This window comes from Nicotiana tabacum, chromosome 19, assembly GCF_000715075.1.
Source record: "Nicotiana tabacum cultivar K326 chromosome 19, ASM71507v2, whole genome shotgun sequence".
Classification (NCBI taxonomy): Eukaryota; Viridiplantae; Streptophyta; class Magnoliopsida; order Solanales; family Solanaceae; genus Nicotiana; species Nicotiana tabacum.
Genome location: NC_134098.1, coordinates 66,667,531 through 66,695,509, shown reverse-complemented (window position 1 = coordinate 66,695,509; position 27,979 = coordinate 66,667,531). Strand labels below are relative to the sequence as shown.

General features: G+C 41.1%; 2 protein-coding genes and 1 pseudogene across 2 annotated transcripts; 1 reads left to right on the top strand and 2 right to left on the bottom strand.

The window, feature by feature from the left end:
- Nucleotides 1-1,395: 1,395 nt before the first annotated feature.
- LOC107781419 (uncharacterized) lies at nt 1,396-3,250 on the bottom strand. Its single transcript, XM_075239135.1, has 2 exons — nt 3,082-3,250; nt 1,396-2,174 (listed from the first exon to the last, which is right to left on the bottom strand). Exons 1-2 carry the CDS (start codon nt 3,248-3,250, stop codon nt 1,396-1,398), a joined length of 948 nt encoding a protein of 315 aa, XP_075095236.1.
- Nucleotides 3,251-4,845: 1,595 nt separating this feature from the next.
- On the top strand, nt 4,846-7,973 carry LOC107781421 (COBRA-like protein 7). The gene is made up of 2 exons (XM_016602121.2): nt 4,846-5,821; nt 6,216-7,973. The coding sequence occupies exons 1-2, from the start codon at nt 5,311-5,313 to the stop codon at nt 7,652-7,654; spliced, it is 1,950 nt and encodes a 649-aa protein (XP_016457607.1). The 5' UTR covers nt 4,846-5,310; the 3' UTR covers nt 7,655-7,973.
- Nucleotides 7,974-8,006: 33 nt separating this feature from the next.
- On the bottom strand, nt 8,007-27,336 carry LOC107781420 (tlg2p-like protein a; annotated as a pseudogene).
- Between the last annotated feature and the right edge of the window lie 643 nt (nt 27,337-27,979).

Here is a 27,979-nt window from a genome sequence, read left to right as displayed (position 1 = left end):
AACCATCTAAAACAATGAGGGAACATGAATCTTTCAATCAAACGCACTAAGGCAAACAATTCTAGTATATTCAGGTTGGAACTTACACCAATTATTCGGACACCAGGAGTTCGATTCTAAGAAGAAGAGAGTTAGCCATACATACCTCAATTGCGCTTCTTTAGACTCTACAATTATCCGGAACCCTTAGCAACCTCAATATATTTTTGCAATATACAAATTGAACCCAAAATTAGGAAAATATTCATGGTTCTAGTTCATTTTTCCACACTCTTTTTACCACACATGCATGCAAGATAAACAACTCTCATACCTATGGACCATCTTATTAATACCCCATTATAGCTATGTTTGAAATTAAGAGCTGGGGTGATGAAGTCTTACCTTTTTGGATGAAGAAATTGAGTGCTCTACTAGAGTATTTCCAAGCTTTGAGTGATGGATGAAGATTGATTGATGAAAATTAGTTCCTCCCTCTAGAACCCTCTCTTTTTCACACTAGAAATATCAGAAATGAGCTCAAAATAGACTAAATGGGGGTGTTTTAATGGAATGGGGGTCGGGTTTTAAATTAAGAAAAATGGTGCCCCGACACAGGTCTGCGGTCGCATATGCGACCGCATAATGATTATGTGGTCTGCAAAGTGACCGCATAAATGGCCCTCAGGGGCCTGAACTTACGTCCTAGGTATGCGACCAGTATGCGGTCCGCATACTCATTCTGCGGTCACATAATGCACCGCAGAACTCCCTCCGCAAAAACTCAAGAGGGATTATGCGATCGATATGCGGTCCGCATATCAATTATGCGGTCGCATAATCGACCGCAAAAATAACCTCAAGTTGGCCAAACTTACTGCTTCACTCTGCGGCCATTATGCGGTCCGCAGAATAATTATGCGGCCGTATAATGGGCCGCAAAAATGCGTTCTTCTGTGAAATATTTTCCTCTCAGTCCGTAGGGTACTGTTCAATCCAATATTTTCTACTATAATAACGCAGGAATCTAACTTGGCACCACTAAACCCCAATTTTATTTTATTTTTGGCTTAAATTTTTACGGGTCCTTACAGGACATGTCTTACTGGGGGTAGTAGGGGTCGATGTTCCGTCTGTGAGTGGCTATCTCCTTGGGGATGCGGGGCATATCTGCGTGGCTAAAGACAAATAAATCTGCGTTAGCTATTAAGAATTTACTAAATTTACCTAGGTCTTGAAGTTTGCAGCCAATGTAAGATTTTTTATTGGGGTCGCTGTGATCAAGTTGGACGGGATCGAGGTCCTCTATGGTCGATCCTATAGCTTCGACCATTTCTGGGTCCACAATGGTATCTTTGGCTTAGACCGGTGTGACCCTGTTGATTGCTATGCTTCTTTTTCCTTTTCTTTCTTTTGTTAAGTTGTCGTCCCATCTATGGCAATCCGATAGCATTCCCGTGACGTGAGTTGTTCCCCTCTCTGTCCTACAATGGTTTTATATGTAGTGTTCTGGTCCATGATATGGAGTGTTTTTTCCAAATTCACCCCACTAACGAGGACAGGGATTGTGATCTCCCCCGAAGTCCATCTAACTGCATTGTTAAAACCAGTTAGTGTAATGCAACGCGATACTATCTTATCCTCGAGTCTCATCTGCGCGAGGACTCGAGGATGGATAATACACGCCCCGCTTCCATCATCTACCACAATTCTCCTAACATCAGTATCTAAGATTCGTAAAGTAATGACAAGTGCATCATTGTGAGGGAAAGTCAAATCATCGGCATCTGACTCATTGAAGATGATGCTTTCTTTGAGTCCGTCATACCGTTCGTGGATGATCGATCTTTTGAGTTTGTGAGTGGTGGTGAATTTGATGCCGTTGATGGAGGCGTCATCACTGCCAGCAATAATCATGTTGATAGTGCGAGCTGGTGAATGCAACTTTGGTGGGCCTAGGCGTTCTCGACCCCTTGCTAAAGTGTTCCTGCCTTTGTCGCTGAGTAATTCTTTGAGATGTCCTTGCTGCAACAAGTTTGCTACTTCTAGTCTCAGAGCATGGCAATCTTCCGTTTTATGTCCACGTTCTTGGTGGAACTCGCAGAGGGCATCAGATTTCTTGGTGCTCGAGTCGGACCTCATCGTTGGTGGCCACTTCACGTTTGTTCTGGGCTTCTCAAGGGCGTAGACCACCTCTGTAAGTGACACACAAAAGTTATGAGCAGATAGTAAGGGAGGCATACCTCGATCATTCATGTGAGTACTTGATCTCGGCCTAGATGGACCGTTTTCATAACGAAAGGATGGGACGGGTTCCCTGACATACAATTGATGTCGTTCCCGGCCTGGCCGCGATATTGGATGGTCTCTCCTTATGTTGTCCATGCGTTCTTTCCTGGGCTCAGATTGTACTGAGGTGAGTCGTCGAGTTGGTCCGTTGAGGTCGTCGTCGTCTTCCCTGATCTCAGCACAGTAGGCACTGTGGATTTCGTCCTAAGTGGCCAGTGCGTACTTCATTAACCAACGCAGTAGATTTTTGGTCACCCTCGAACCCTCTCTGCTCAATTCATTCTGAAAGGTTGCCATGACTATCCCTTCTGAGACATTTGGTAAGGTCATCCTCAACCTGTTGAATCGGGTGATGAAGTCCCTCAGTTCCTCTCCTGGGGATTTCTTGATGGCAAAGTATAGTTCACCCTTGTTTCAGCTTTCTTGGCTCCGACATGTGCTGTTACCAACTTATTGGTTATCTCTTCGAATGTTTCTATAGAATAAGCTAGCAGTTGTGAATACCATGTCAACGCCCCTCCAGTTAGGGTTTCACCAAATTTTTTCAGCAAGATGGAGGATACCTGCTCTTTGGTGAGGCCGTTGCCTTTCATGGCGGTGATGTAGTGAGTTACATGGTCTTTGGGATCGGTTGTTCAGTCGTAGATTCTGAGATATGAGGGCATCTTGAAGGTCTTTAGTATGGCGTGTGGAGCCGCTTCTTCCCTGTATAGCTGTTCCACAACCTACCGGTGTCTTTTTTGGTAATAATTTAAGAGCACTTGGTATTTTGTCTACCCGTTCCTGGTACTCTTTCATCTGTTCCTTAAGCGCCTTGTTCTCGTTTTGCCATTTCTTCCATTCTTTTCAGCGCGACAGTGAGGACATTGTCGCCTACACTGTCAATAACCGCATGAGTGTTACCTGAAATAGGAGGGTTTGGTTGGTCGTCCTGTTCATTCATGCGCTGTGCTGAATGGGCCCTCGTGTTTTCTGCAGTCATGCATGGGGCTTATTTGCTGATCACGCTGACCAGGGTGTCGGTCAGCCATGCCTCGAGGAGATTTTTCATGTGGACGTAGAGGCTCCCTTCCCATTTGGGTTGGTTATGCTACATAAGGGTGTAGGCGACTTTCCTATTCTGGGGGACGCCGTAGGAGTTACTTCCTCATCTTGTGTGTCGTATCCTTCGCCTAAGGCATTCATGAGGTTAAGCGGGATGTTGTCCGTCGTTTTTGCTACATTTCCCTGGTTACCTGCCATGGAGTTCTTGTATGCACACAGAAAGAAAAAGGACAACCTTCGCGGTTTGTTAGATTAACAAGTCACGTGGGTTATGGATCTGATAGAAACTAAATATTTGTCTGCGAAATCCCCACATACGGCGCTAAACTGTATGACCCAAAATTTAGATCTTAGGACAATTAGATTTGTAGTGAAAAATGATTAATCTTAGTCAATACTAAAATTCAAATGACAAACCAAGCATATTTATGGAAAATATCCCACGTGTGTTGTTAGATAGCAATAAATAATAACAATGATAGAGCAATGAATGACTCGAGAATATGAAAGAGAGCAATAAATAACAATAAATGGAATTTAAGTAAATAAACGAATATAGGTCACCCGACAAAAGTGAGATTTCTCAGTAATTCCTTTGACAATGATGGATAAGGATAAGCCTTTGAATATTCTGATCCCTCTTGGATCGGGGAAGAAAAGATAGATAAAGATGTAAAAAGGTGAACTTTGTATGTATATGATAAAGAGAGAATCTCCAGAGAATGTCAATATGTTCTTCTTTCTTAAAAGTGTCTAATCCTCTTCTATAACTACATATCTTTCTATTTATAAGAGTACATGTGCCACAAAATCCTAGATAGTATAACTGGGAGGAATATTCTCTAGGGGATAGTAATCCTAGAACTAGCCGTTATTGCTCTTCGAAGAGGAGTGCTCGTCCTCGTTCCCGTCTTCTGTTGAGTCACTTCGACCTAGTCGACGACCCGTTATCTTCTCACGACGTCGACCTTTTATTGACGATATGTGGCAGCCTCCGAAGGCTTCCTTTATGTTGACTTGGTCAACATGTCTCATGATGTTTTTTGCACATACACTAACCAAACAATAACAAAAGATATTTGAATATACATGTACATACACGATGAACAACTATATATAATACACAATAAATAGACCCCCTGAATTCTACGGTCTGTATATGGTTGAAAAATAAATAAAATTTTAAACCAATTCCAAACCCATTATCACAAGAAGAGAAGTGGGTGCAATGGTAATTAAAAATATCCATGAATAATTTGTACAGTCTAGTACCTTTAGCATTCACATCAATAGTAATTTCTGAAAATAATGGAGCAAGAAGAACAATAAGTGATTTAAATAAAAAAAAATTGGGAGATTTTGGATTACCTAATAGATCAAGGGGTAATTTTTAAAAGTTTGCTGATGGTAGAGATAAATTTAGTTGGATAATATAACGATAGAGATCAATTTGGCCAGATAATATAACGGAAATTAAATATATACAATATCCGAAAATAGAGTGGTATATGCGAAATATAATAATATAAAAATACATGTAACTGGTACTATGTGCAGTAGTCGGCGAGATGTGCATATACTGACTTGAGTTACTACCATTATAAAAAAATATAATTTGCTTCCCTTTGGTTGCTCTGAACCTGTCAAACATGGTCTCTTTAACTAATACTACTAATAAGAATATATAAGTAATAAAAGAAGAATTCAGAACTTGGTCGTGCATGTACATATTCTTGCTTGCTTCACATAGCTTGGATTAATATTAGTAGCATATTAGAAGCACTCAAAGCCGGCGAGCTACTCCCATGCAACTAAATTATTACTCTATATTTGAATCATTATACAGGACAAACAAGAAACAGTCTTTATTAAGACAAATTCAAATGTCCTTTTTTCTTAATTGTAAGCCATAGTAATCTTAAATTTGTCATTCAAGGACTCTGTATTTCTGTGTTTCCCTCAACCATTAACTTTGAGCTTAACAGAAATCATAATACAATGGCCACTTTTTTCATTCTCCCACTAATCCTCATTTCTCTTCCTGTTTCCATTTCTCAAACTTCCTCTAATAACTGCAATGGCATATTCATAACTTACGACTACAACTCTGGTTTTCCTCTTCCACCAAACGTCTTGGCATCAGACTCCAACAATCAAGCCTACAATTTCAGGTCCACACTCACAATTCTCAATAATAGTCCTGATGAGCTCAAGTCTTGGAGGGTTTTTGTTGGCTTCCAACACAGGGAATTCTTGGTCTCTGCTTCACAAGCTGTGCTTGCTGATGGAACCACTTTGCCCGGTGATGTTAGAAATGGAACTGTCTTTGCTGGTTTCCCCATCACTGACCTCAAGTCCGCAATTCAGACCGCCGGAGACACTAAACAGATGGAGGCTCGGATCGAGTTGGTTGGTACACTGTATGGTGTTGCATCTCCTGCTGTCCCCTTGCCTTCTTCTATCACCCTCGCTAATGATGGCTTCTCCTGTCCTCCTTCTACATCTCAAGGTAGGTAAAGTTTGTACCTTTTGATTTTCTTAACAAGTACTATAAAGTTAGGATTTTTCAAACTGACCTCGCTTATATGCTAATCCAAGATTTTAAGTCAGTAGAAGTAGGTGTAGTGATACTGTGGACAGAGATGGATGGAGCATTGGAGCCTTTGTTCAATATACATGTGAAATTTCAATAAGATTTCAACAGAAAAAATCACTACAATTTCAACAAAAATTAAATTTAAACCAATAATTTTCAAGTACGATGAGTTCAGTGCCAAAAACATTAAAGGTTGAGCCCATCAAATTTAAATAATGGATTCACCTCTGGTAGCTGTGACAGAGTTGGTGGAAAGATCAAGGGAGCTTATAGTAAACTGCCTGTATTTTATTGGATCTTGTTGCAGGAAATCGGACCAAAGTTTGCTGTGTAAACGACTCAAGCGCCGGATCCAACGTCACGGCCTATGAGGAAATCCAGCCTCGGCAAGGGGGTGATCTTACCATAATCTATGATGTCACTAGCTCATTCGAATCCAATTACTGGGCACAAGTCACAATCTCAAATAATGACCACACTAGTCGTCTTGATAACTGGCAATTAAGCTGGGAATGGATGAGGGACGAATTCATCTATAGCATGAAAGGTGCTTATCCTACGGTTGTTGATACAGGGGACTGCATCTTTGGTAAGCAGGGTGAACATTACAAGGGCATCGATTTTTCAAAGGCCTTAAACTGTGAAAGGAGACCAACAATCATTGACCTTCCTTTGGAAAAGACAAATGATACAACCTTAGGAATGGTTCCCTTCTGTTGTAGAAATGGAACCATTTTGCCACCTATCATGGATGCAAGCAAATCCAAGTCAGCTTTTGTAATGCAAGTCTACAAGATGTCACCTGATCTCAACATAAGTGCAATTCACCCTCCCCAGAACTGGAAAATAAATGGAACTTACAGTCCTAATTTCATCTGTGGGCCGCCAGTACGAGTATCTCCCAGCCTCTTCCCTAACCCTGCAGGGTTATCTTCAGATACAGCTGCTGTTGCTAGTTGGCAAGTAATCTGCAACATTAGCAGTTCCACCTTAAAGAAGCCACCAAAGTGTTGCGTATCATTCTCTGCATTCTTCAACGATTCAGTCGTTCCTTGTAACACTTGTGCCTGTGGCTGCAATACGCGCCCCAGCAGCCTATGCAGCGCCAGTGAGCCAGCATTGCTTTTACCACCACAGGCTCTTCTTGTGCCCTTTGACAACCGAACTGAAATGGCATCGGAATTTGCTAGGGATAAAAGACGAAACTTACCAAATCCTTTACCTTGTGGAGACAACTGCGGGGTCAGCATTAACTGGCATTTGCTTAGTGATTTCACGGACGGCTGGACTGCAAGAGTAACACTGTTTAATTGGGATGACACCAACATTGTTGACTGGTTTGCTGCTGTACAATTGGATAATGCCATCCAAGGTTTTGAAAAAGCCTACTCTTTCAATGGAACCATCATGCCTGATAATAACAACATAATATTTATACAGGGGTTTTCAGGCTTAAATTACCTTCTTGCGGAAAGAAGAGGAGACAATCCAAGGAAAGATCCTCCAGTTCCTGGTACCGTGCAATCTGTCATATCTTTCACAAAGAAGAGCACACCTGAAATTGATGTAGGCGCTGGTGATGGTTTTCCAAGTAAAGTTTACTTCAATGGAGAGGAGTGTTCCCTTCCGGTAATACTTCCTTCGGGTAGTAATCGCAGGACGCCTCTAGCCAATAGTGCTTTTAGTCTTCTGCTAACCATGCTAGTCCTCATGGTTCTGCAAACATCACTGTGGCTAAACATATAATTTGCATATGATTCAACTCTGAATTTTTGTTTTCAAATGAAGCAAGGTGCCTTTCCTTGTGTTGCCTGTGATAATCACATGATATGTAACTCTCTCACTGCCCTTATCGGAAAAAAAAAATGTACTCTTGTTGCAGAATGCCATGGCAATTTTCATCATTTGTAAAGTTGTAACCAGCATTTTAAACCAGCGCATAAATTCAATTTTAATCAAATATATGTACATCTAACTGCTCCAACATTTCGGTGGTGAGCTAATGGGTCTTCCTCAAGACAACTCCACAATCGGTGTAGCAAACTACAATTTTGGCATCCGAAGAATTACGACCCTAGTTATAACCAAGAAAAGGGGAAAAAAGCGGAAGAGAAGTTTATAAGAGAATCTGCTTGAGGACCAATAGGACAAGCATAACGAGGCACATGATAACAAGAACAGACGCACATTTCACCATTCCCCCATGTTGGGAATAAAACCCTTACAAAAATAATATTTACAGTAATAAAAGCGGAATAATCACGTAGCACCGAGATACGGTAATTAGCAAGAAAAAGAGTGACAACGACACCAAGATTTTTACGTAGAAAACCCTTTGAATAAGGGAAAAAACCACAGCCTCGAGACGAGCAACTGATATCACTATAGCAAGAAATTTTACACTTTGTAGGTCCGAGTAAAATATTCCAAAGACCACTACAACACTCAAAAGAAATAACCCTCTTTTGATATTCTCACCTCACTACAATATCGCTCACTCTCTATTTTTCTCACAGACTATTTTCTTATACCTTGTCTGTGAAACCTCACTCTTTCTTTCTCTCCTTGTTGGTGTGTAGAAATGAGAGTTGAAGCTCTTCTTTTATAGCCGAAGCCTCACTCTCTAAAGCCTACTATATTTGATAATTTACATACACTTTTCCTTCTTTTTCTTCAATGTTGACAATTCAACAAAGTTAGCTACCAACCCAAAGAAATTCAACAAAGTTGGCTACCAAACTAAAGAAATTTTCCTTAGGCACATGCCTATTACTTTGGCTATTGAAATAAATGGAACCCATCAATCTCCCCAGTCTCATTCATCTACAAGAGGTAGCACTGTCTTCTAGTTTGAGTGCATGCCGACAAGTTCTTTGCATAGCTCGAACTTGTCTCTTGGTACCACCTTGGTCAACATATCAACAGGATTTTCACTCGTGTGAATTTTTTTGACCTGTAAAGATTCGTTCTCCAACTGCTCACGAATCCAATGATATTTCACATCTATATGCTTTGTTCTTGCATGGTACATGGAGTTCTTGCTCAAGTCTATTGCACTTTGACTGTCACAATAGACGACATACTCTTTTTGATGCAATTCCAGCTCTTGAAGAAACCGCTTGAGCCATACCATCTCCTTGTCAGCTTCTGTAGCGGCAATGTACTCTGCTTCAGTTGTTGAAAGTGCAACACACTTCTGCAATTTAGACTGCCATGATATAGCTCCCCCTGAAAATGTAAACAAATATCCAGTAATGGATTTTCTATTATCAATGTCACCTGCCATATCAGCATCTGTATAGCCTTTCAAGATTGGATGAGATCCTCCAAAGCACAAACAATCTCCCGTAGTACCTCTCAGGTACCTGAGTATCCAATTGACTGCTTCCTAATGTTTCTTTCCAGGATTTTCAAGGAATCTACTAACAATACCAACTGCATGAGCAATATCAGGTCTGGTGCATACCATTGCATACATCAAGCTTTCGACTGCTGAAGAATAAGGAACTCTAGCCATGTTCCCTTTCTCCTCCACACTTGTAGGACACATCTTCTTGCTCAACTTTAGATGACTAGCAAGGGGTGTTCTGACTGCCTTAACATTCTTCATGTTGAAGCGTTCCAGTACACGTTCAATGTACTTCTCCTGAGATAGCCACAACTTTCTACTTGTTCGCTCTCGAACTATCTTTATACCCTAAATTTGTTGTACTGGGCCCAAGTCCTTCATATCAAAAGACTTGGACAAATCTCCCTTCAACTTTGCGACATCCACATACAACAACAATATAATAAAGTTGTTTTCAGAAAATATTTTGAAGTATACACATGGATCAGAATATGTCTTTGTGTAAGTTTGACTATTCATGAATGAGTCAAACTTCTTGTACTACTGCCTTGGTTCCTGCTTCAACCCGTAAAGACTCTTATTCAGTTTACACACCATGTGTTTCCTTTCAGCTACTTCAAATCCTTCTGGCTGCTCCATATAGATCTCGTTTTCCAAATCTTCGTGAAGAGATGCAGTTTTCACGTCCAACTGCTCCATTTCAAGATCTAGGCTAGCTGCTAAGCTCAAGATTGTTCGAATAGAAGTCATTTTGACAACAGGTGAGAAAATTTCATCAAAATCAATACCTTTCTTCTGCTCGAAGCCTTTTACCACCAATCGAGCTTTGTATCTGACCAACTTGTCATTTCCATATTTCTTGAGTTTAAAGACCCACTTACATTTGAGTGGTCTTTTACTCTTTGGAAGTTCAACCAGCTTGTACGTGCTATTTTTCTGCAAAGATTTCATCTCCTCTTGCATGGCTTTCATCCACTGGTTTTTTTCTGGATGGGACATCACCTCCTTAAGACTTTCTGACTCCCTCTCATCACTGATGAGGACATACTCTGTGGAAGGGTACCTGTATGACTCTACCCTTGGCCTTTCTGATCTTCTCAGAGGTTGAGGTTGTTCTTCTCCCTGAGTGGGGTGATCCACCTGCTCGACATCATCATCAAGTTGCTCCCCCTGCTCAATAACCTCACCAGGTTGCTCCCCCTGCTCGGCAACCTCGTTGGTCGTACTTTCTACGCTTGTGGGATTGTTAGAAGTATAAGGAATAGTAACAAGGTTAGGAATTATACCATTAGCCTTCTCTGGCATATCATCAGCAGTTCCAACTTCACTCTCTCGGAAAACTACATCTCTGCTTCTGATGACCTTCTTCTTTATAGGATCCCATAATCTGTATCCGAATTCTTCATCTCCATATCCGATGAATATGCAAGGAATAGATTTATCATCCAGCTTTGTTCTCTGCTCCTTTGGTACATGTGCAAAAGCTCTGCAACCGAACACCTTCACATGTGAGTAGGACACCTCCTTGTTGGTCCAAACTCTCTCTGGGATGTCAAACGCCAATGGAACTGATGGACTCCTATTGATCAGGTAATAGGTTGTCTGAACTGCTTCACCCCAGAATGACTTAGGCAGTTTAGCCATTCTGAGCATGCTTCTCACCTTCTCCACAATGGTGCGGTTCATCATTTCGGCTACGCCATTGTGTTGTGGGGTTCCAGGAACTGTCTTTTCATGTCTGATCCCATGGTTCGAACAATACTTTTCAAATTCCCTTGAAGTGTACTCACCTCCATTGTCACTTCGGAGATGCTTTAGCTTTTGGCCTATCTCCCTTTCCACCATGGCATAAAATTTCTGGAAAACTTGAAACACCTGATCTTTGGTTTTCAAAATATAAACCCATAATTTTTGTGAAGCATCATCAATAAATGTAACAAAATATTTGTTACCGCCCATCGATTCAATTTCAATTGGACCACAAACATCAGAATATACCAAATCAAGTATATTCAATTTTCTTTCAGACGATGTCTGAAATGAGACTCTATGCTGCTTACCAAATAAACAGTAGTCACAGGGTTTTACTGTTGTACCTTTGGCATAAGAAATGAGTGATATCTTGGCAAGAATCTGCAATCCCTTCTCGCTCATATGACCCATTCTTTTGTGCCACAAATCTGCAGAAATCTCATCTTGTGCCGCATTCAATTCACCTCGGCATATTTCTGCATTTGTTTTGTACAACGTGCCATGAGCAACTCCCTTTGCAATCACCAATGATCCCTTGGTGAGTCTCCAATTTTGATTTGCAAAATAGTTCTCATATCCATCTCAGTCTAAAGTAATTCTCGAGATCAAGTTCATCCACAAATCAGGTACATGTCGCACGTCCTTCAGAACCAATGTGCATCCGACATTTGTCTTGATACAAATGTCACCAATCCCCGCAATCTTTGAGTAACTTGTGTTACCCATTCTCACAAGGCCGAAATCACTTGCTACATATCTGCAAAAACGATCTCTTATCGGTGTGGCATGGTAAGATGCTGTTGTATCAACCACCCATTCCGACTCTGGACCTGATAAGTGCATGCATTCCTCTTCCTCGTTTATACAGAGGACAACACTATCATTGTTTTTCACCATGGCGGCTGTGTTGTCGTCATTCTTCTGGACACTAGTTTCACCTTTTCCCTTCCTTGGATTTGGGCAATCTCTTTTGAAGTGACCTGGTTGATCACAATTGTAGCAATTTCTTGCTCTTGATTTGGATCGGTTCTTAGACTTTCCACGAGCTCCGGATCTACCATAGTTGCTCGAACTCCTTTGATAACTCCTGCCTCTACCTTCTGTGATGAGAGCATGTCCTTGATTTTCAGGCTTCTTTCTCATCTTCTCATTGAGTAAAAGAGCCGATGTGACATCTTTCAACTCAATGGTAGTCTTACTGCGCAGGATGGTTGTTGCCAGATTATCGTACGAAGATGGCAACGAGTTCAACAACAAGATGGCTTTATCTTCTTCCTCGATTTTCACTCCGAGATTGGCGAGCTGTGTGATTAGTCCGTTAAACATATTTAAATATAACAAAAAATTCGTACTTTCACCCATGTGTGGGCGTATAGCTGCTTCTTCAGGTACAATTTATTTGTTAGCGTTTTGGACATGTATAGACTTTCCAACCTTGCCCAAATGCCACGTGCGGTGTCTTCATCAATGATGTTATTTACCACATCATTTGATAAGTGCAACCTAATTGCACTAGCAACCCTTTCATCCAAGTCAGCCCAATCCTCAGCTTTCATGGTATCAGGCATTATGGCATCAACATCTAGTACCTTGTGTAATCCTTGTTGGACGAGCAAATCTCTCATCCTTCTTTGCCATGTTGAGAAACTTCTATCTCCGTTAAATTTTGCTACCTCATACTTTACTCCGGACATTTTTGTTTTTCACCGAGTATAGTACTACCGACAGTGAATAGTATTTCTGTGAACGAGCAGAACCTGTGCTCTGATACCAGTTGTGGGGAATAAAACCCCTACAAAAATAATATTCACAGTAATAATAAAAGCGGAATAATCACGTAGCACCAAGATACGTAATTATCAAAAAAAAGAGTGACAACGACACCAAGAGTTTTACGTGGAAAACTCTTTGAATAAGGGAAAAATCCATGGCCCCGAGACGAGCAACTAATATCACTATAGCAAGGAATTTTACACTTTCTAGGACCGAGTAAAATATTTCAAAGACCACTACAACACTCAAAAGAAATAACCCTCTTTTGATATTCTCACCTCACTACAATATCCCTCACTCTCTATTTTTCTCACAAACTATTTTCTTATACCTTGTCTGTGAAACCTCACTCTTTCTTTCTCTCTTTGTTGGTGTGTAGAAATGAGAGTTGAATCTCTCCTTTTATAGCCGAAGCCTTACTCTCTAAAGCCTACGATATTTGACAATTTGCACATACTTTTCCTTCTTTTTCTTCAATGTTGACAATTCAACAAAGTTGGCTACCAACCCAAAGAAATTCAACAAAGTTGGCTACCAAACCAAAGAAATTCAACAAAGTTGGCTACCAAATCAAAGAAATTTTTCTTAGGCACATGCCTATTACTTTGGCTATTGAATGAGATGGAACCCATCACCCCATTCATCTGAGTTCTCTCTACCTGCAGTTCTAAAGGAGGGGCACACTGTTAGCCCAAATAATAAGGCAGAATGGTCCAAGTCCTTACCACAATCTACTTAACATAGACCAAGAATCAGAAAATACAAAACATAGGGAACACATAAAATTCCCAAGTGCTAGATCACTACATGAAATGACACGAAACTTCCTATGTTCCAACTCTGCTTGTAATAGTTGTATAGGTCGAAATCTGCCCTAAAATATTTAGGGCAATATAGCACTAAGGAATGGGTCAGCCGAGGTCGACCAGGAAACAATGAGGTTTGTGATCGAGATGTCAACAACGGGCGAGATCGAACACCCTTGTAGAGTTGTAACAGCTAGTTTTCAAAATGGGATATTAAAGAGAATATTCTGGTGGATATTCTCTGTACTTGTACTATTAGGATATGTTAGGGGTATGTCTCATATGCATAGAAAAAGAGACAGTGATGTAGGGCATGTGACATTCATTTGATAAGAACAGACTTTTGGGAAAAGATTCTCTCTCTTTATAAAGATACAAACACTACCTTTTCATCACGATTCTTGTTCATATTATTCCACACTTTTCCATCAGATCCGAGGATAATTCGAACATTCGAGGATTTATGTGTCATTTATCATTGTCATGAGGGACAATCACCTAATTCATCCTTTATTGGGTGAACCGCTTTTCCTATTTACTTAAATGTCATTTAATGTTATTTATTGTTAGTTCTCCCCCATTATTGCTCACACTTTTTAGAACATTCAATATATGTTATAGTCAACACATTTCCATATCTATCTAATATTACTCACGTTTTTTGAACTCACGTCTAGAGATATTATTTTTAACTAGGTTTATCCCATTATTATACAAACTCAATTCTTTAAGTCTAAAGTCATACTTTTTGGTCAAACAATTTGGTGCCATTCGTGGGGATTTTCTAGTTAAATGTGTAGTTTCTTCTAGATCTATAACTAACACGGATCGCTAACATTAAAAAAAAGATCGAGAACAAGATCCCCTTTCTTTGTATGCACAAATCCAATATGGCAGGTAACACAGAAGAAAGGAAAAAGATAATAAGTAACCTCCCAACCAACTTCATGAACGTCATCAACGAGAGCTGTCAAACAACGGACGAAGACGCATCGCCCAACGCCTCCCCTAGGCGAGATGGATCACCCCTCCTCACTGCAACATCACAAAATCTCTTGGTAAGGGAACCTCCACATCTGTTGGGGAAGAGAGGCCCCCAGTTGTAAAAAAGCTCCTCGAAGCATGGCTCACCGAGACGCTAGCTGGCATCCTCAACAAGTCTTCCCGAGATGCGACTGTGGAAAATGCAAGGATTTGCACGTGCAAAGGGCGAACGAACAATGTGACCAACTTCCTCTACCTCCAACAATAGGTATTACTCACAATGATAATGCAGGTGATAACGCTCTTGCAACCATTTTGAAAAGGATGGAGGAAATAGAGAACGAGAACAAGGAACGCCGAGATCAAATGAAAGAATACCAGGAAAGGGTCGATAAAATACCGGGCACCCCAAACTGTTGCCGAAAAGAGACGCTGGCTGATTTGTCGAGCAGCCATACATCGACGATGCAGCCCCGCATGCCATACCGAAGACCTTCAAAATGCCGCCTTACCTAAAAATATATGATGGCACGACCGACCCTGAAGATCATGTGACTCACTACATCACCGTCGTGAAAGGCAACGATCTCGCCAAAGAACAAATATCCTCCATTATGTTGAAGAAATTTGGTGAAACCCTCATAGGAGGAGCGTTGACATGGTATTCACAACTACCTGTGCGCTCCATTGAAACTTTCGAAGAGATGGCCGATAAATTCGTAACGGCCCATGCTGGGGCCAAGAAAGCCGAGGCAAGAGTGAATGACATATTTGCTATTAAGCAGTCTCTAGGAGAGGGACTGAAGGACTTCCTCGCCCGTTTCAACCGAGTAAGGATGACCCTACCGAACGTGTCCGAGGGGATGGTAGTCGCAGCTTTCCAGAATGGGTTGAGCATGGACGGTTTGAGGGCGAATAGAAATCTATTGAGTCAACTGATGAAATATCCCCCAACCACTTGGGATGAAATACATAACGCATATTGTGCCAAGGTCCGAGCAGACAAGGACGACCTCAATGGACCAACTTATCGACTCAACGGCCGGGCATGAACTACTGAGCTTCTTGGATGCCTATTCAGGCTACAACCAAATCCTCATGGAAGAAGAAGATCAGGAGAAAACCACATTCTTCACTCACCAAGGGACGTACTGCTACAAGGTCATGCCCTTCGGGATGAAAAACGCAGGAGCAACTTACCAAAGGTTGGTGACGAGGATGTTCAAAGACCAGCTCGACAAAATAATGGAAGTCTACATAGACAACATGCTAGTTAAGTCTAAAAGGAAAGAAGATCACATCGACCATCTGAGAGAAACCTTTGATATATTCAGACGATACGGAATGAAACTGAACCCCAAAAATACGTGTTTGGTCTGGCCTCGGGAAAATTTCTGGGTTTCCTGGCATCACATCGAGGAATCAAGGTCAATCCTGATCAAATAAAAGCCATCGATGGGATACCAGAAAAAATGACCACCAAAAAATAGGTTCAGAGGTTGACATACCGTATCGCCGCCCTTTCGAGATTCATCTCACAATCATCAGACATGTGTCACAGATTCTTCGGCATACTCAAAAAGGATAACGACCTCCAATGGACTTCTGAGTGCGTCCAGGCCCTGAAGGAGTTGAAAGCATACCTGTCATCATCACCATTGCTTTCAAAGCCGAAGCCAGGGGAACGTCTCCTCGTTTACCTTGCTGTATGCAGTCTCCCATCTATTACATTAGCAAAACATTAGTCGATGCCGAGATGAGGTACCCTTACCTCAAAAAATTAGCCCTGGCATTAGTCGTAGCTTCACGAAAGCTTAGACCATATTTCCAGTGCCACCCCATCTCGGTCGTCACGGCTTTCCCCCTAAGGAGCATTTTTGCATAAAATCGAGCTGTCGGGAAGGTTGGCCAAATAGGCCATCGAACTGAGAGAGCACGATATCACATATCAACCACGAACGACGATAAAGTCGCAAGTTCTCGCTGACTTCGTCACCGACTTCAGCGCAAAAGTAATGCCCGAAGTTGAAAGAGAAGCCGCCCACACGTCTCCCCATCTGGGTTTTGTACACCAATGGCACATCTAACGCGTCAGGGTCCAGACTGGGACTCGTACTCAAAGTCCCAACTGGCAAAGTAATTTGCTAGTTCATAAAGTGCCCAGATATAACTAACAACGAGGCCAAGTATGAGGCCGTAATTGCAGGGTTAAGGCTGGCACTCAAGTATGGAGCAAAATGGTTAAGACTACGCTGCGATTCCCAATTCGTAGTCAACCAAGTCACAGGCACTTTCCAAATCAAGGAACAACAGTTGCAGAAATATCAGACCGAAATCTGCAAATTGCTGTCCGAGTTCGATGAATGTCAATTCGACCAAATCCCACGAGCACAGAATACCGAGGAAGACGACCTCACCAAACTAGCCACAGCCATCAAAAACATTACAATCGGAGATAAAAGTGTAGTCCACCTTCTCAACTCGTCTATAGACCAAATCGAGGTAAGAACCATAGACTTGAATTGGGACTAGCGCAATCGTATTGTTACATATTTGTAGGATGACGTACTCCCAGGTGATAAAAAAGAGGCCAAGAAACTGAGAATGCAAGCATCCAGGTACAACATCATCTATAACGACCTGTATAAGAGAATGTACGACGGCCCTCTTGCGAAATGCTTGGGCCCAAATCAGATGCGGTGCGTCCTTGGAGAGGTCCACGAAGGCAATTGTGGAACTCGTACCAGCAATCGGGCTTTGGTCAGATGCCTCATACGAGCAGGGTATTACTGGCCCACCATGAAAAAAGAGGTCGCAGACTTCGTGAGAAAATGCTAGCAATGCCAAAAGTACACCCCGATGATTCACCAAGCAGGCGAACACCTCCACTCGGTCACCTCACCTTGGCCGTTCATCAAATGGGGGATGGACATCGTGGCCCCCCTCCTAACAGGACGAGGTAACGTACGATTCATTCTGATTTTAACTGACTATTTCTCTAAGTGGGTGGAAGCAAAAGCGTTAGCTCAAATACGTGAATAGGAAGTGATCACCTTTATATGAAAAAACATCATATGCCGGTTCGACCTCCCCAAAGAGATAAGTTGCGATAATGGACCCCAATTCACGGGGAAGAAGGTCGCTGAATTTTTGAGAAGTGGTGTATCAAATGAATACTTTCGACGCCATACCACCCCGCGGGCAACGGGTAAGCGGAGTCCTCCAACAAGTCAATACTAAACATCATAAAGAAGAAACTCAAAGACGCCAAGGGACTATGGCCAAAAATATTACCAGAGGTATTGTGGGCCTATTGAACAACGCAAAAGACAAGTGCAGGAGAGACGCCCTACTCTTTAGTTTATGGGACTGATGCAGTAATACCCATCGAGGTTGGGGAGCCCAGTCTGAGACACTCCCACGAGAGTGGACCAAAGAACGATGAAAGAAGAAGGCAGGAACTAGACGAAGTCGAAGAACGAAGAGGCATGGCCTACATACGAATGATTACCCTAAAACAACAAGCAGAACACTACTACAACAAGAAGGCTAAGGTCAGGCCACTCAAAGTCGGGGACTACGTGCTTAAAGCTAAAACACAAGCAAGCAAAGTCCCATGAGAAGGCAAGCTAGGGATAAATTGGGACGGCCCGTACAAAATCACAGCAGCAGTGAACAAAAGGTCATTCTATCTAGAAACAATGGAAGGAAAGCTACTACCAAACAACTAGAATAATACCTACCTCAAGCACTTCAACTTCTAAGAGATAAAGTGCCCCCCAAGTGGTACTCTTTTTTTCCTCACTTGAGTTTTGTCCCAATTGGGTTTTCTCAAGGAGGTTTTTAACGAGGCGACAAAGGGGACACTTCAAGTCGAAGTACGCAAAGACGAAAGCACAGGACGGTCAGTTTATTGCCCGACCTCTCAAGCCTTCACCAGGTCAATCAGTGAAGGGACTAGATAGACTGGGACTGGGACTGGGACTGAAACACTAGCAAATGCCCAAAAATTTGTAAATTTCTCCAAGTGTATGAACAAAGCAACAATGCATAAAATTTATTCCTATTTCTCCAAATGCACAACCTAGGCAACAATGCTCAAAGTTTACGATGTTGACAAACTCCGCACCTAGAAATATATCTTTCTAAACGTAAGTTATGTTCCACCTTGTTCGAATTCACCTACTGGTCCTCGACCATAATTAAACGTAAGTTATGTTCAACCATGCTCGAACTAATGCCTACTAGCCCTCGGCCATAATTAAACGTAGGTTATGTTTGACCTCGCTCGAACTAACACCTACTGGCCCTCGGTCATAATTAAACGTGGGTTATGTTTGACCTTGCTCGAACTAACACCTACTAGCCCTCGACCTTAATTAAACGTAAGTTATGTTCGACCTTGCTCGAACTGATGCCTACTGGCCCTCGGCCATAATTAAACGTAGGTTATGTTCGACCTTGCTCGAACTAACACCTACTGGACCTCGACCATAACTAAACGTAGGTTATGTTCGACCTTGCTCGAACTAATATCTACTGGCCCTCGACCATAATTAAACATAGGTTATGATCGACCTTGTTCGAACTAACACCTATTGGCCCTCGTCCATAGTTAAACATGCGTTATGATCAACCTTGTTTGAACTAACGCCTGTAGATCCATGGCGATGATTAAACTTAGGATATGTTTGGCCTTATTAGAACTAAGTGATTACAACTAAAAATACAAGTATGAACCACAGGAAGAAAATCAGATACAAATAACAAAGTTGACATTTCATACTTATAACATCTTTACAAAAGCTCATGAATACGCCACCAACTACACACAAAGATATACAAAAAAGACAAAAAAGAAAACTACTGGCCACCGCCTTCATCACCTGAAGCCTCATCGCCGGCCTGTCCTTCAACTACGTCACCCTCTCGACCTTCAACACCCTCGCCATCGCTACCTTCGCTGCCTTCGGCCTCAAGATATGCAGCATCATACCAGGCGTTTTGCTCAAGCCGGTCTATATCTTCGTCCTCGTCGGCCTCTGGCGTAGCAGGATCATACCTGCAAGTGACTCGAGCTTCACGAGCCTTGACACGAGCATCTTCAAAGGCGGCCTCAGAGACAAATCCCGCCGCATGAAAATATCGGAACACATCTAAATGGGCCTCGACATGAATCCACTCCTCGTATAATTCTCGAGGAACATAGGGAAAGCACGAAGTATGAGAAGAGGATGGTCGCGCCAGTAATTGGGCCTTCTCGGCCTCAAGGACAGCAACTCGATCGTAAAGGTCAGAATTCTCTTTGTCCAACTCTCTGATCCTCTCATCAAGCCGCTCTTCTTTTAACCTTGTTGTTTCCAAGTCGTTCCCCCGCTCAGAACGGAGGGTCTCCATCTTCCTCAAAGCCCCCGACCACTCTAACTCCATCCTATCCAGCTCACTCTGCTTCTTGGCTATCTCGCCATGAAGAACCTCCATCTACAAGCGACACTCATCTAATTGCCTACATAACTCGATCACCTGCATTTGGAGGTCGCCGCACTGAACCTCCACGGCCCTACTGACCTCGAGCTCTTCTTCTTTATTTATCAGCGTTCCCTCAAGGACACTGCATTTCTCGATGACCTTCACTAGCTCATCATTTTTTTGCTTCAGCTCATACCGAAGGTTATGTAAATTGCCGCATTCGCCAAAATGCCTATGGATTTCCCGATACTTCCCCCGATATTCAAAGTATTTCAGTGAAGTTTTTTGAAGATAGCGTTACGCCTCTCTTCCATTCGTGCGCTTTCAATTTCCAAGATCACGGTCAGCAATCACAAAAAGAAAGAGAGTCAAACACGAGAACACCTATGCTGACGAGAATAAAGCACTAAAACAAAGGCAAAATATCTGAGCAAAGCAGACAAGAAAAAGAAGCCTTGAAAAGTTTACCCTGAGAGCGAGGCCGGCTATGCTCCTTGATAAGGTGGTGTCATCCAACTCCGCCAGGGTTTTACCCTCCACGTCGGAACAAAGGGGAACGAGAGCAGGGACCACTCTCTCTGTGTTTTTAGCAGGTCACGATCCATGGGATCGCGATGGTCTACGTGGACCCTCCAGTCTCACTTCGAGCTGAGTAAATCCCTCTTCCACCATCCTCAGCTCTGCAACATCAAGGTCTGAGCCCGTCTTATAGCCATCCTCGGCCACGCCTTTGTCTCTCCCATTAGACGACGAAGAAGCACCATCAGTCGGTCGCGAAGTCGATGGACCCTCTTACCGTGAAGTATCAGAGACCCTTGTAGACAGACCTTTGACTTCTGTCATCGTAGAAGGAATGGATACACCCTTTACGGCCTTAGCTGATATCGGGACCTCAGACGCTAGCCCGACGTCGTCGTCAAGTACTATGGTCGCCATCTCGCGAATGATAAAATCATCCATCATAGAGTCTACAGCCCAGGAAACCCCATCACCACATCCACTGGCTTCTCTTACGGGGCACCAAATGCCCATCATTCTATGACAATTCCCCCTCCTCGTCCACAAGACAAAATAAAGGTGAAGTTGGAAGTTCCGTTGTCAAAATATTTGTAGGCGGAGAAGAAACCGATGCAGAGTTAGTGGTAGACGGGGCTGAAGACCGAGTAGATCTAGCCACGGTTGAGGAGGAAATAGAAATAGAGGAGCGAGTAGGCCTAGCCGCAGTCGTAGGGGGATAAACAGGAAGATGAGGCATCTTTCCTCTTACAGAATGCAGGAGGGGGAGCTTTCGGCCTCCTCGAAGATCCTCGGGCTGGAAAAGAAAGAGTCAAAAAAGGTTATCACTATCAGCAAGAGCAAACTATAAGAAATATGCGACTAAGAGACCAAAACAAAATAGAGAAAAATAAACAAGCTCACCGATCAAGGGAAGGACATGCCCAAACTTCTTAGAAAAAGCTGACCACTCGCGAATCCCTACGATGTGAGGGAGAACCCAGCCAACCCAATCAGAAATATCCCCGACCAAATGAGGGGGCGTAGTCTTGGCTGAATAAGAAAGGGAACAAAAGTTCAAAACCCATGACTAGAATGAGCAAATCAAATGTTTCAATAACGAAGGGTTAGACGCTTATGAGTATAATTCCACGTCTCGGGGAATCAATCTATGTTGGCCACCACGTTCTCGGTTCTGATGAAGAAAACATTGTGCCAAAACTGTCAGCTCGCCTTATCATCCATCTTCACCACCAGGCATTTTCCCCCTTGATGACGAAGGTTTAACATTATCCCCCTATAGAAACTAGGGGCGAAGAGATGCATCAAATGTCGAAGGGTGATCTCAACCCCGACCAATTTTACAAACTTAGTGAACATCCTAATGAGCTTGTATATATATGGCGCGAGCTGAGCTGGATAAACACCATAAAAACAATAGAACTCCTACGCCAAGGGGAGAAGGGGAAGAGTGTAGCCAACATGGAAGGGATAGGCGTAGAACGTACAATACCCAGGATGATGAAATTGTACCACGTCCTTCCCTACATGGATCAACTCGATGTGAGCGGGAACGTCATATTTGGCCCTAAGCTCTAATAAATCGGTGTCTTTCATCGCCGACTCAGAGATCTCAGGCTCAGCCTCAGGCGCATTTGTAAAGTCAAACCTAACTTTATCACCACGAGTAACTATCTCCTCCACTGTGGGAAAGTTCTCATCTTCCACTGCCACAGAGATGCCCTCTGCGTGAGGAGGCAAAACCATCGCCAGGGGAACCGGGTCATTTCCCTCACCGGGACCAGAAGATACTTTAACCATAGTTCTGAAGAAATAGAGGGTATTCGAATAACGGAAAGTTAAACGCAAAAAGGATCTATAGAGTAGAGAAGGAGGAAACGCAACAATGAAATAGGAAGAAAGAGGCAAAAGGTTTCGATATGGGAAATCTGTAAAATACGAATATGTTCCCTCACATACCTATTTATAAGAATTCGAGCATCAACACCAAGAAATCATGCCATCATTACCTAGCACAGATATCAAAGTGACAGATCCAATTAACAGACGCATACGTAACGACACAAAGCATCGGAAAAATGCACCATAATGACGCATGATGCCATGACGTCACTTTGATCCAGAAACGACGCAACCCTAAAAGTTGCGGCTCAAGAAAGGCCACGTCGCCATCTCGCCCCACCTTCTCGACCATGACAAATAGAATCCGCTCATCAAGGCCATATGAGGCCGGCCTCAATAAGCGGAGGAACTAACTGTATAGGTCGAAATCTATCCAAAAATATTTAGGGCAATATAACACTAAGAAATGGGTTAGTCGAGGTCGACTAGGAAACAACGAGGTTTGTGGTCGAGATATGAACAACTAGCGAGATCGAACACCAATTGCAGAGTTGTAATGACTAGTTTTCAAAATAAGATATTAAAGAGAATATTATAGTGAATATTCTCTGTATTTGTACTATTATGGTGTGTTAGGGGTATGTTTCATATATATAGAAAAAGAGACAGTGATGTAGGACATGTGATATTCATTTGATAAGAACAGACTTTTGGGAAAAGATTCTCTCTCTTTTATAAAGATACAAACACTACCTTTTTATCAAGATTCTTGTTCATATTATTCCATACTTTTCCATCAGATCCGAGGATAATTCAAACATTCGAGGATTTATCTGTCATTCATCATTGTCAGGAGGAACAATCATCTAGTTCATCCTTTATTGGGTAAATCACTTTTCCTATTTACTTAAATATCATTTAATGTTATTTATTATTAGTTCTCCCCCCCCCCACATTATTGCTCACACTTTTCAGAACATTCTATATATGTTATAGTCAACACATTTCTAGATCTTTCTAATGTTACTCACGTTTTCTAAACTTACGTCTAGAGATATTATTTTTAACTAGGTTTATCCCATTATTATACAAACTCAACTCTTTTAGCCGAAAGTCATACTTTTTGGTCAAACAATAGTGTGTAATGCATATGCAAGTACATGTACCAATATAAAGGTGTGCGCGCGCCTGAGACATACAGAATGTGAGAGAAAGCAATAGAGAGCGTGAGAGAGACCTTCTGTAGTTGTTTGAAGCCTTTCTCCACTGATGCAGAAACACTTTGAACGTTGTGGTCTATTCGATCAACTATAGTCCCCTGCAGCAGATTTCAACATGATGAGTCTCAATTTGCTGCAAATACCTTTGGCAAACAAGTAAGGAGTACACTCAAACCTTGTCAATCACTAGGACTGACAGATCATGATTTGAGCAAGTTCATTAACTGATTTTAGGACCTACAAGGACTTCATGTTAGTAATATGAAAAGGAAAAAAAAGCACTTGTTATTCTACATGTAAATAACATATAGAAGTGCAGAAAGGTCTTTCATAGACCTGTCTAATCTTTCTTTCTCTCTGCCGTGAACTGCTCATTTCTCTGACCAGTGGTCATCTGCAGTTCAGTGAACCCCTGAAAGATAAAACGACCACATGAAATACAGTGTTTGTAACAGTGTCCAATATGGTAATGCGCATAAAACCTCATTAAATGTAATCCCACTCAAAATCCATGATGAGTCGAGTCAATACGTTAAGGTGTCACTGTACAGTGTATCATCCTCTATGTTCCTAGTGAAACTCGTAAGGTTTCAAAACTCCATTAACTAGTTTGCTTCTAGTAATCTTGTAAAAAACCAGAACTTCAAAAATGAAACAAACAGAATCAAGAAATCAACAAAAGAATGAGGTATCAATATTAATCAAATTTAAGCAGGGGACCACCAGAAACTACAAAGGCAGAAAGTCTACCACGTCATTGATATCATCATCCAGAAAGTTGGACTTCATTTCAGTCATCTCCAGATCAACTCCATCATATCCCAGAACCAGAAAATAGAATACAATATATAAGTATATGTATAAAGATCTGCCTATTATCTAAAGATTATATACAAAATAAAGTGATGAGGGCTAACTGGAGGGTGTTATAGCATCCATTAAAGGATCTAATTAGGCATTAGGTGCAGAATCCATCCAAAATTACTATGGATTCGACCATTATATCACTACACTATATTATCTTATTGGTTACTACTAGTATTAGCTCCATTTACTTGAACATCAAAACATGCTCCTAAGAGTATTTAACAAACCTCCATTTGCTGTCGTAACTATTTAAGGTACATTGATTGCATCCTTTGAAGCTCAACAGAAAGGTTTTGAATGCCTGTAGCCAGAGAATGCTGGAAAAAGAAATATCCTATATGAATATTCAAATAAACCTGCTATAAGGCAGCAAAAACAACTTCATAACAACAAAATAAATGAAAGGAAATTCATCATAGTCAATGCAATATCTGATGCTCCCATCCCTCGGTGGATATAAATATTTGTAAATCACCAGATTACCAATGTGTTCAAAACCATACTTACTAAGAAATAAGTAACTTTATTTTTTGAGAAGAAAAATAACCAGTAAAACTAACAAGTCGAATCAAATAAATTGGAAGTTGAGTCAAGACAATGAACTTCTCATACAAGAAAATCCTCAGATTGCTACCTATACATTTTTCTAACATTTGAATCCTCAGAAGATCCAATAGCTGAAAGCTTCTGTAATCTCTTCTCTGACTTTCTTAATATATCAGTTATCTCCATGGTCAAAACCTCTATCACACGTTGATATTCTCTTCCATCACCAAAATATGGAGTTAGAGCTTTAGCATGACACTTCTTTTACTTTGCCAATTTGACTTGAGTCTAACGTATTAGCTGCAACTTCTTCAAAAACATCAACCCATGCTAGAGGTAAGCCCACTGTAAATGCATCCCTAAGGAAAGAAAGATATTTCCCATCAAGAGATTTTTCCTCCTTACAAACCTGAATTAATATAAATAAAAAGTTGAAGAAAAAAAAACACATAGACCACATTTAACTTTACATCCTTCTTATCATGATCAGGCGAGTGATCCTTTATATATTAAAAAGATAACAAAGATAGTCCTAGGTGAATAAGTCCAACTGCAATTTCTGACACTTTGTAAATAAGATAAATACTACTCAGTCTCCCGATATTGTGAGAGAAAAGCTGAGACTTGTCGTCTATTTTCTGCGGCAAACCATCTCTATTAATCCAGAATAACAACAAAGGGGGTAAAGGAATCAACCTTTTCCTAATATCTATACTTCATGTTTTCCTATCGATCAACTTTTTACATGGATTTCCTCATAGAAAAAGAAGATAAAAGAATTCAAAAATATATAAGAGATATGCCTTTATATTTTTACCCCATTCTAGTGAAACAATATCTTTTATCTCATGCCTACATTGTTTAATGTATTTTAAATTGTTCAAATGTGTGTACTGCTTATATGTCTAGATTTTTCCATACAAGATAGTTCAGCTTATGTTGATCACTTGGAAAAACATAAAAGGAGAGAAGCCAAGTTTTGGATGAAAGAAAAAATGAGTTGTTAAGGCTAGTATTTTGAGCCCAGGTAGTAGCAATTGCGTTCGCAAGTATTGAAGCAGGGAAAAAACAGTTGGAAAAAGAAATATTTGTTGAATGATGAGAAGCCACACATTATTGCATACAGAAAAACTAAATAGGAGAAAATTCATATTTTCACAACTTCACTAATACTCTTGGGAGATCATTGATGCAGGAAACTTCAGGTTTCTTTGTATATGTAATCTAGCTGAATAGCATAACAGATAGGGAGTAATAACAGTTAGAAAGATAACCAAGTGGGGACTTTCAATCCCAAAAAATAGAATGAAAAACCAAAAATAACTAATAAATCATAGTTACAGCTCGCTGATATAAAAAAATAAAAGATTCAATCCAGTCCCAAGCGTCCATGGATTGAATCCTTAGTTAGAGAGAGGGCTTAAGCCTACGTAACGCTATGGGAATATCTTTTTTTGTCCGCTTTCATATATGCTTCTATATAGATGGGCTACCATGTGACCGGAATACACAGAATTCAAAATGTTCCCTCAGTAAGAAGCTAATAACTATTTATTTTATTTCCACTAAGAACTATTAGGATGAGAGACTAGTCAAGATTAAAATTTGCGTGTTCTGTATGGCAGTAAACGTTTACGTATTTATCCAAATAACTTTCCAATGTTTTCTCCAAAGAGAATACTTTATAGTAGCAAATGTGTAAAAATGACTTCTATCACTTATGACCAACTGCAAATTATTTTCTTTTCAAATATATAAACTCTTGATCCATATCACTTGCTTCAACCAATACATATACATTCTAGTACATGCTTAATATTAAAAAGGGAATATCACCAAAAGTCTGTACCCTACACTATTTGTAGGTATGAATACTATGTGGCACCTATTTTTTAATGAACTAAATACAGGAAATATTCAAAAAAATAAAGTGATCATAGTTCTCACCAAATAAACTGACCATATTACTGGAAATAGAAATCAACAGAAAGTACCTGGAAGTAGAAGGGCCCAGATCCTCTTGGGTGCTAAGAGGAACGTAAGAACAATAAGTAGAATTGAGAAAAGAAGTAGTGGCCATTTCGATGACTGCACCACCCAAAGCTTTTGAAGAAGTAAAAGGTATACGATTCTCGTTCAGAGTATCCCTGTAATTTTTGAACACCATGCTTCGATTTCTTGTCCCCATGGTTACAACAAAAATTGAAAGATGGTGATCAAAGTGATCATCCCTACCAAATAATTAGTTTCAACACAGAGGATAATAAAAGGGGCTGTTATGATTCATTTGTAATTGGGATTACATTTCGGTGTAGTTTTCATTTTTGCATTTGTAGTTACAGCAGTAATAACTGAGTTAGTTAAATCGGATAGACATAGTCACGTGAGGGGCACATGGCTTCCTAGAGTTAGTTGCAACTAACTTTTCCTCCCCTAGATTCCCTCGCCTATATTAGTTTGAATCCTCCCTAATTGTACACGTGATTTTCACTGCTATTGATCAATAATATTTATCTCTCTATCTCTCTCTCAATACTTTCCAGTTCTTCGAGTGATTATTCAAGAGCAATTCTTCCAATTTTGCTCTTTATGTCTCTCGATTCAGTCTTCACTTTTGGAGTTTGTATCATTGGTATCAGAGCTTTCCTTTCCTTGGATATGTGAGGGGAAATGGGTGAGCACAATACAATAATTCAGGAGTTATGCAAAGATCTTGATGGGCTTTGTGGATCCTTCGATGGGATCAGTGGTAATATGAAAAAATTGAGGAAAACTATAGATGAGAAGTTGGCGGCATCTATGGAGGAATTTAGAAAGATCTTACTGACGACTGTTAGTAATCAAAGGCCAATAGATGAAAATGTTCCTAATAGACCGGAAGCAAGAGGGGTTGAAGATGAAGAAGCTGCCTCTGAAGTTGCTAGGGCTCGACGAGATGAAGGTTATC

What these genes read in the sequence shown, in the direction of transcription:
- LOC107781419 (XM_075239135.1), bottom strand. Translation starts at nt 3,250, where the DNA reads ATGACTGCAGAAAACACGAGGGCCCATTCAGCACAGCGCATGAATGAA. An exon ending in AATGGCAAAACGAGAACAAG is followed by an intron (nt 2,175 to 3,081) that starts GCGCTTAAGGAA and finishes TGTCACTTACAG; the next exon opens with AGGTGGTCTACGCCCTTGAG.
- LOC107781421 (XM_016602121.2), top strand. Translation starts at nt 5,311, where the DNA reads ATGGCCACTTTTTTCATTCTCCCACTAATCCTCATTTCTCTTCCTGTT. An exon ending in TCCTCCTTCTACATCTCAAG is followed by an intron (nt 5,822 to 6,215) that starts GTAGGTAAAGTT and finishes ATCTTGTTGCAG; the next exon opens with GAAATCGGACCAAAGTTTGC.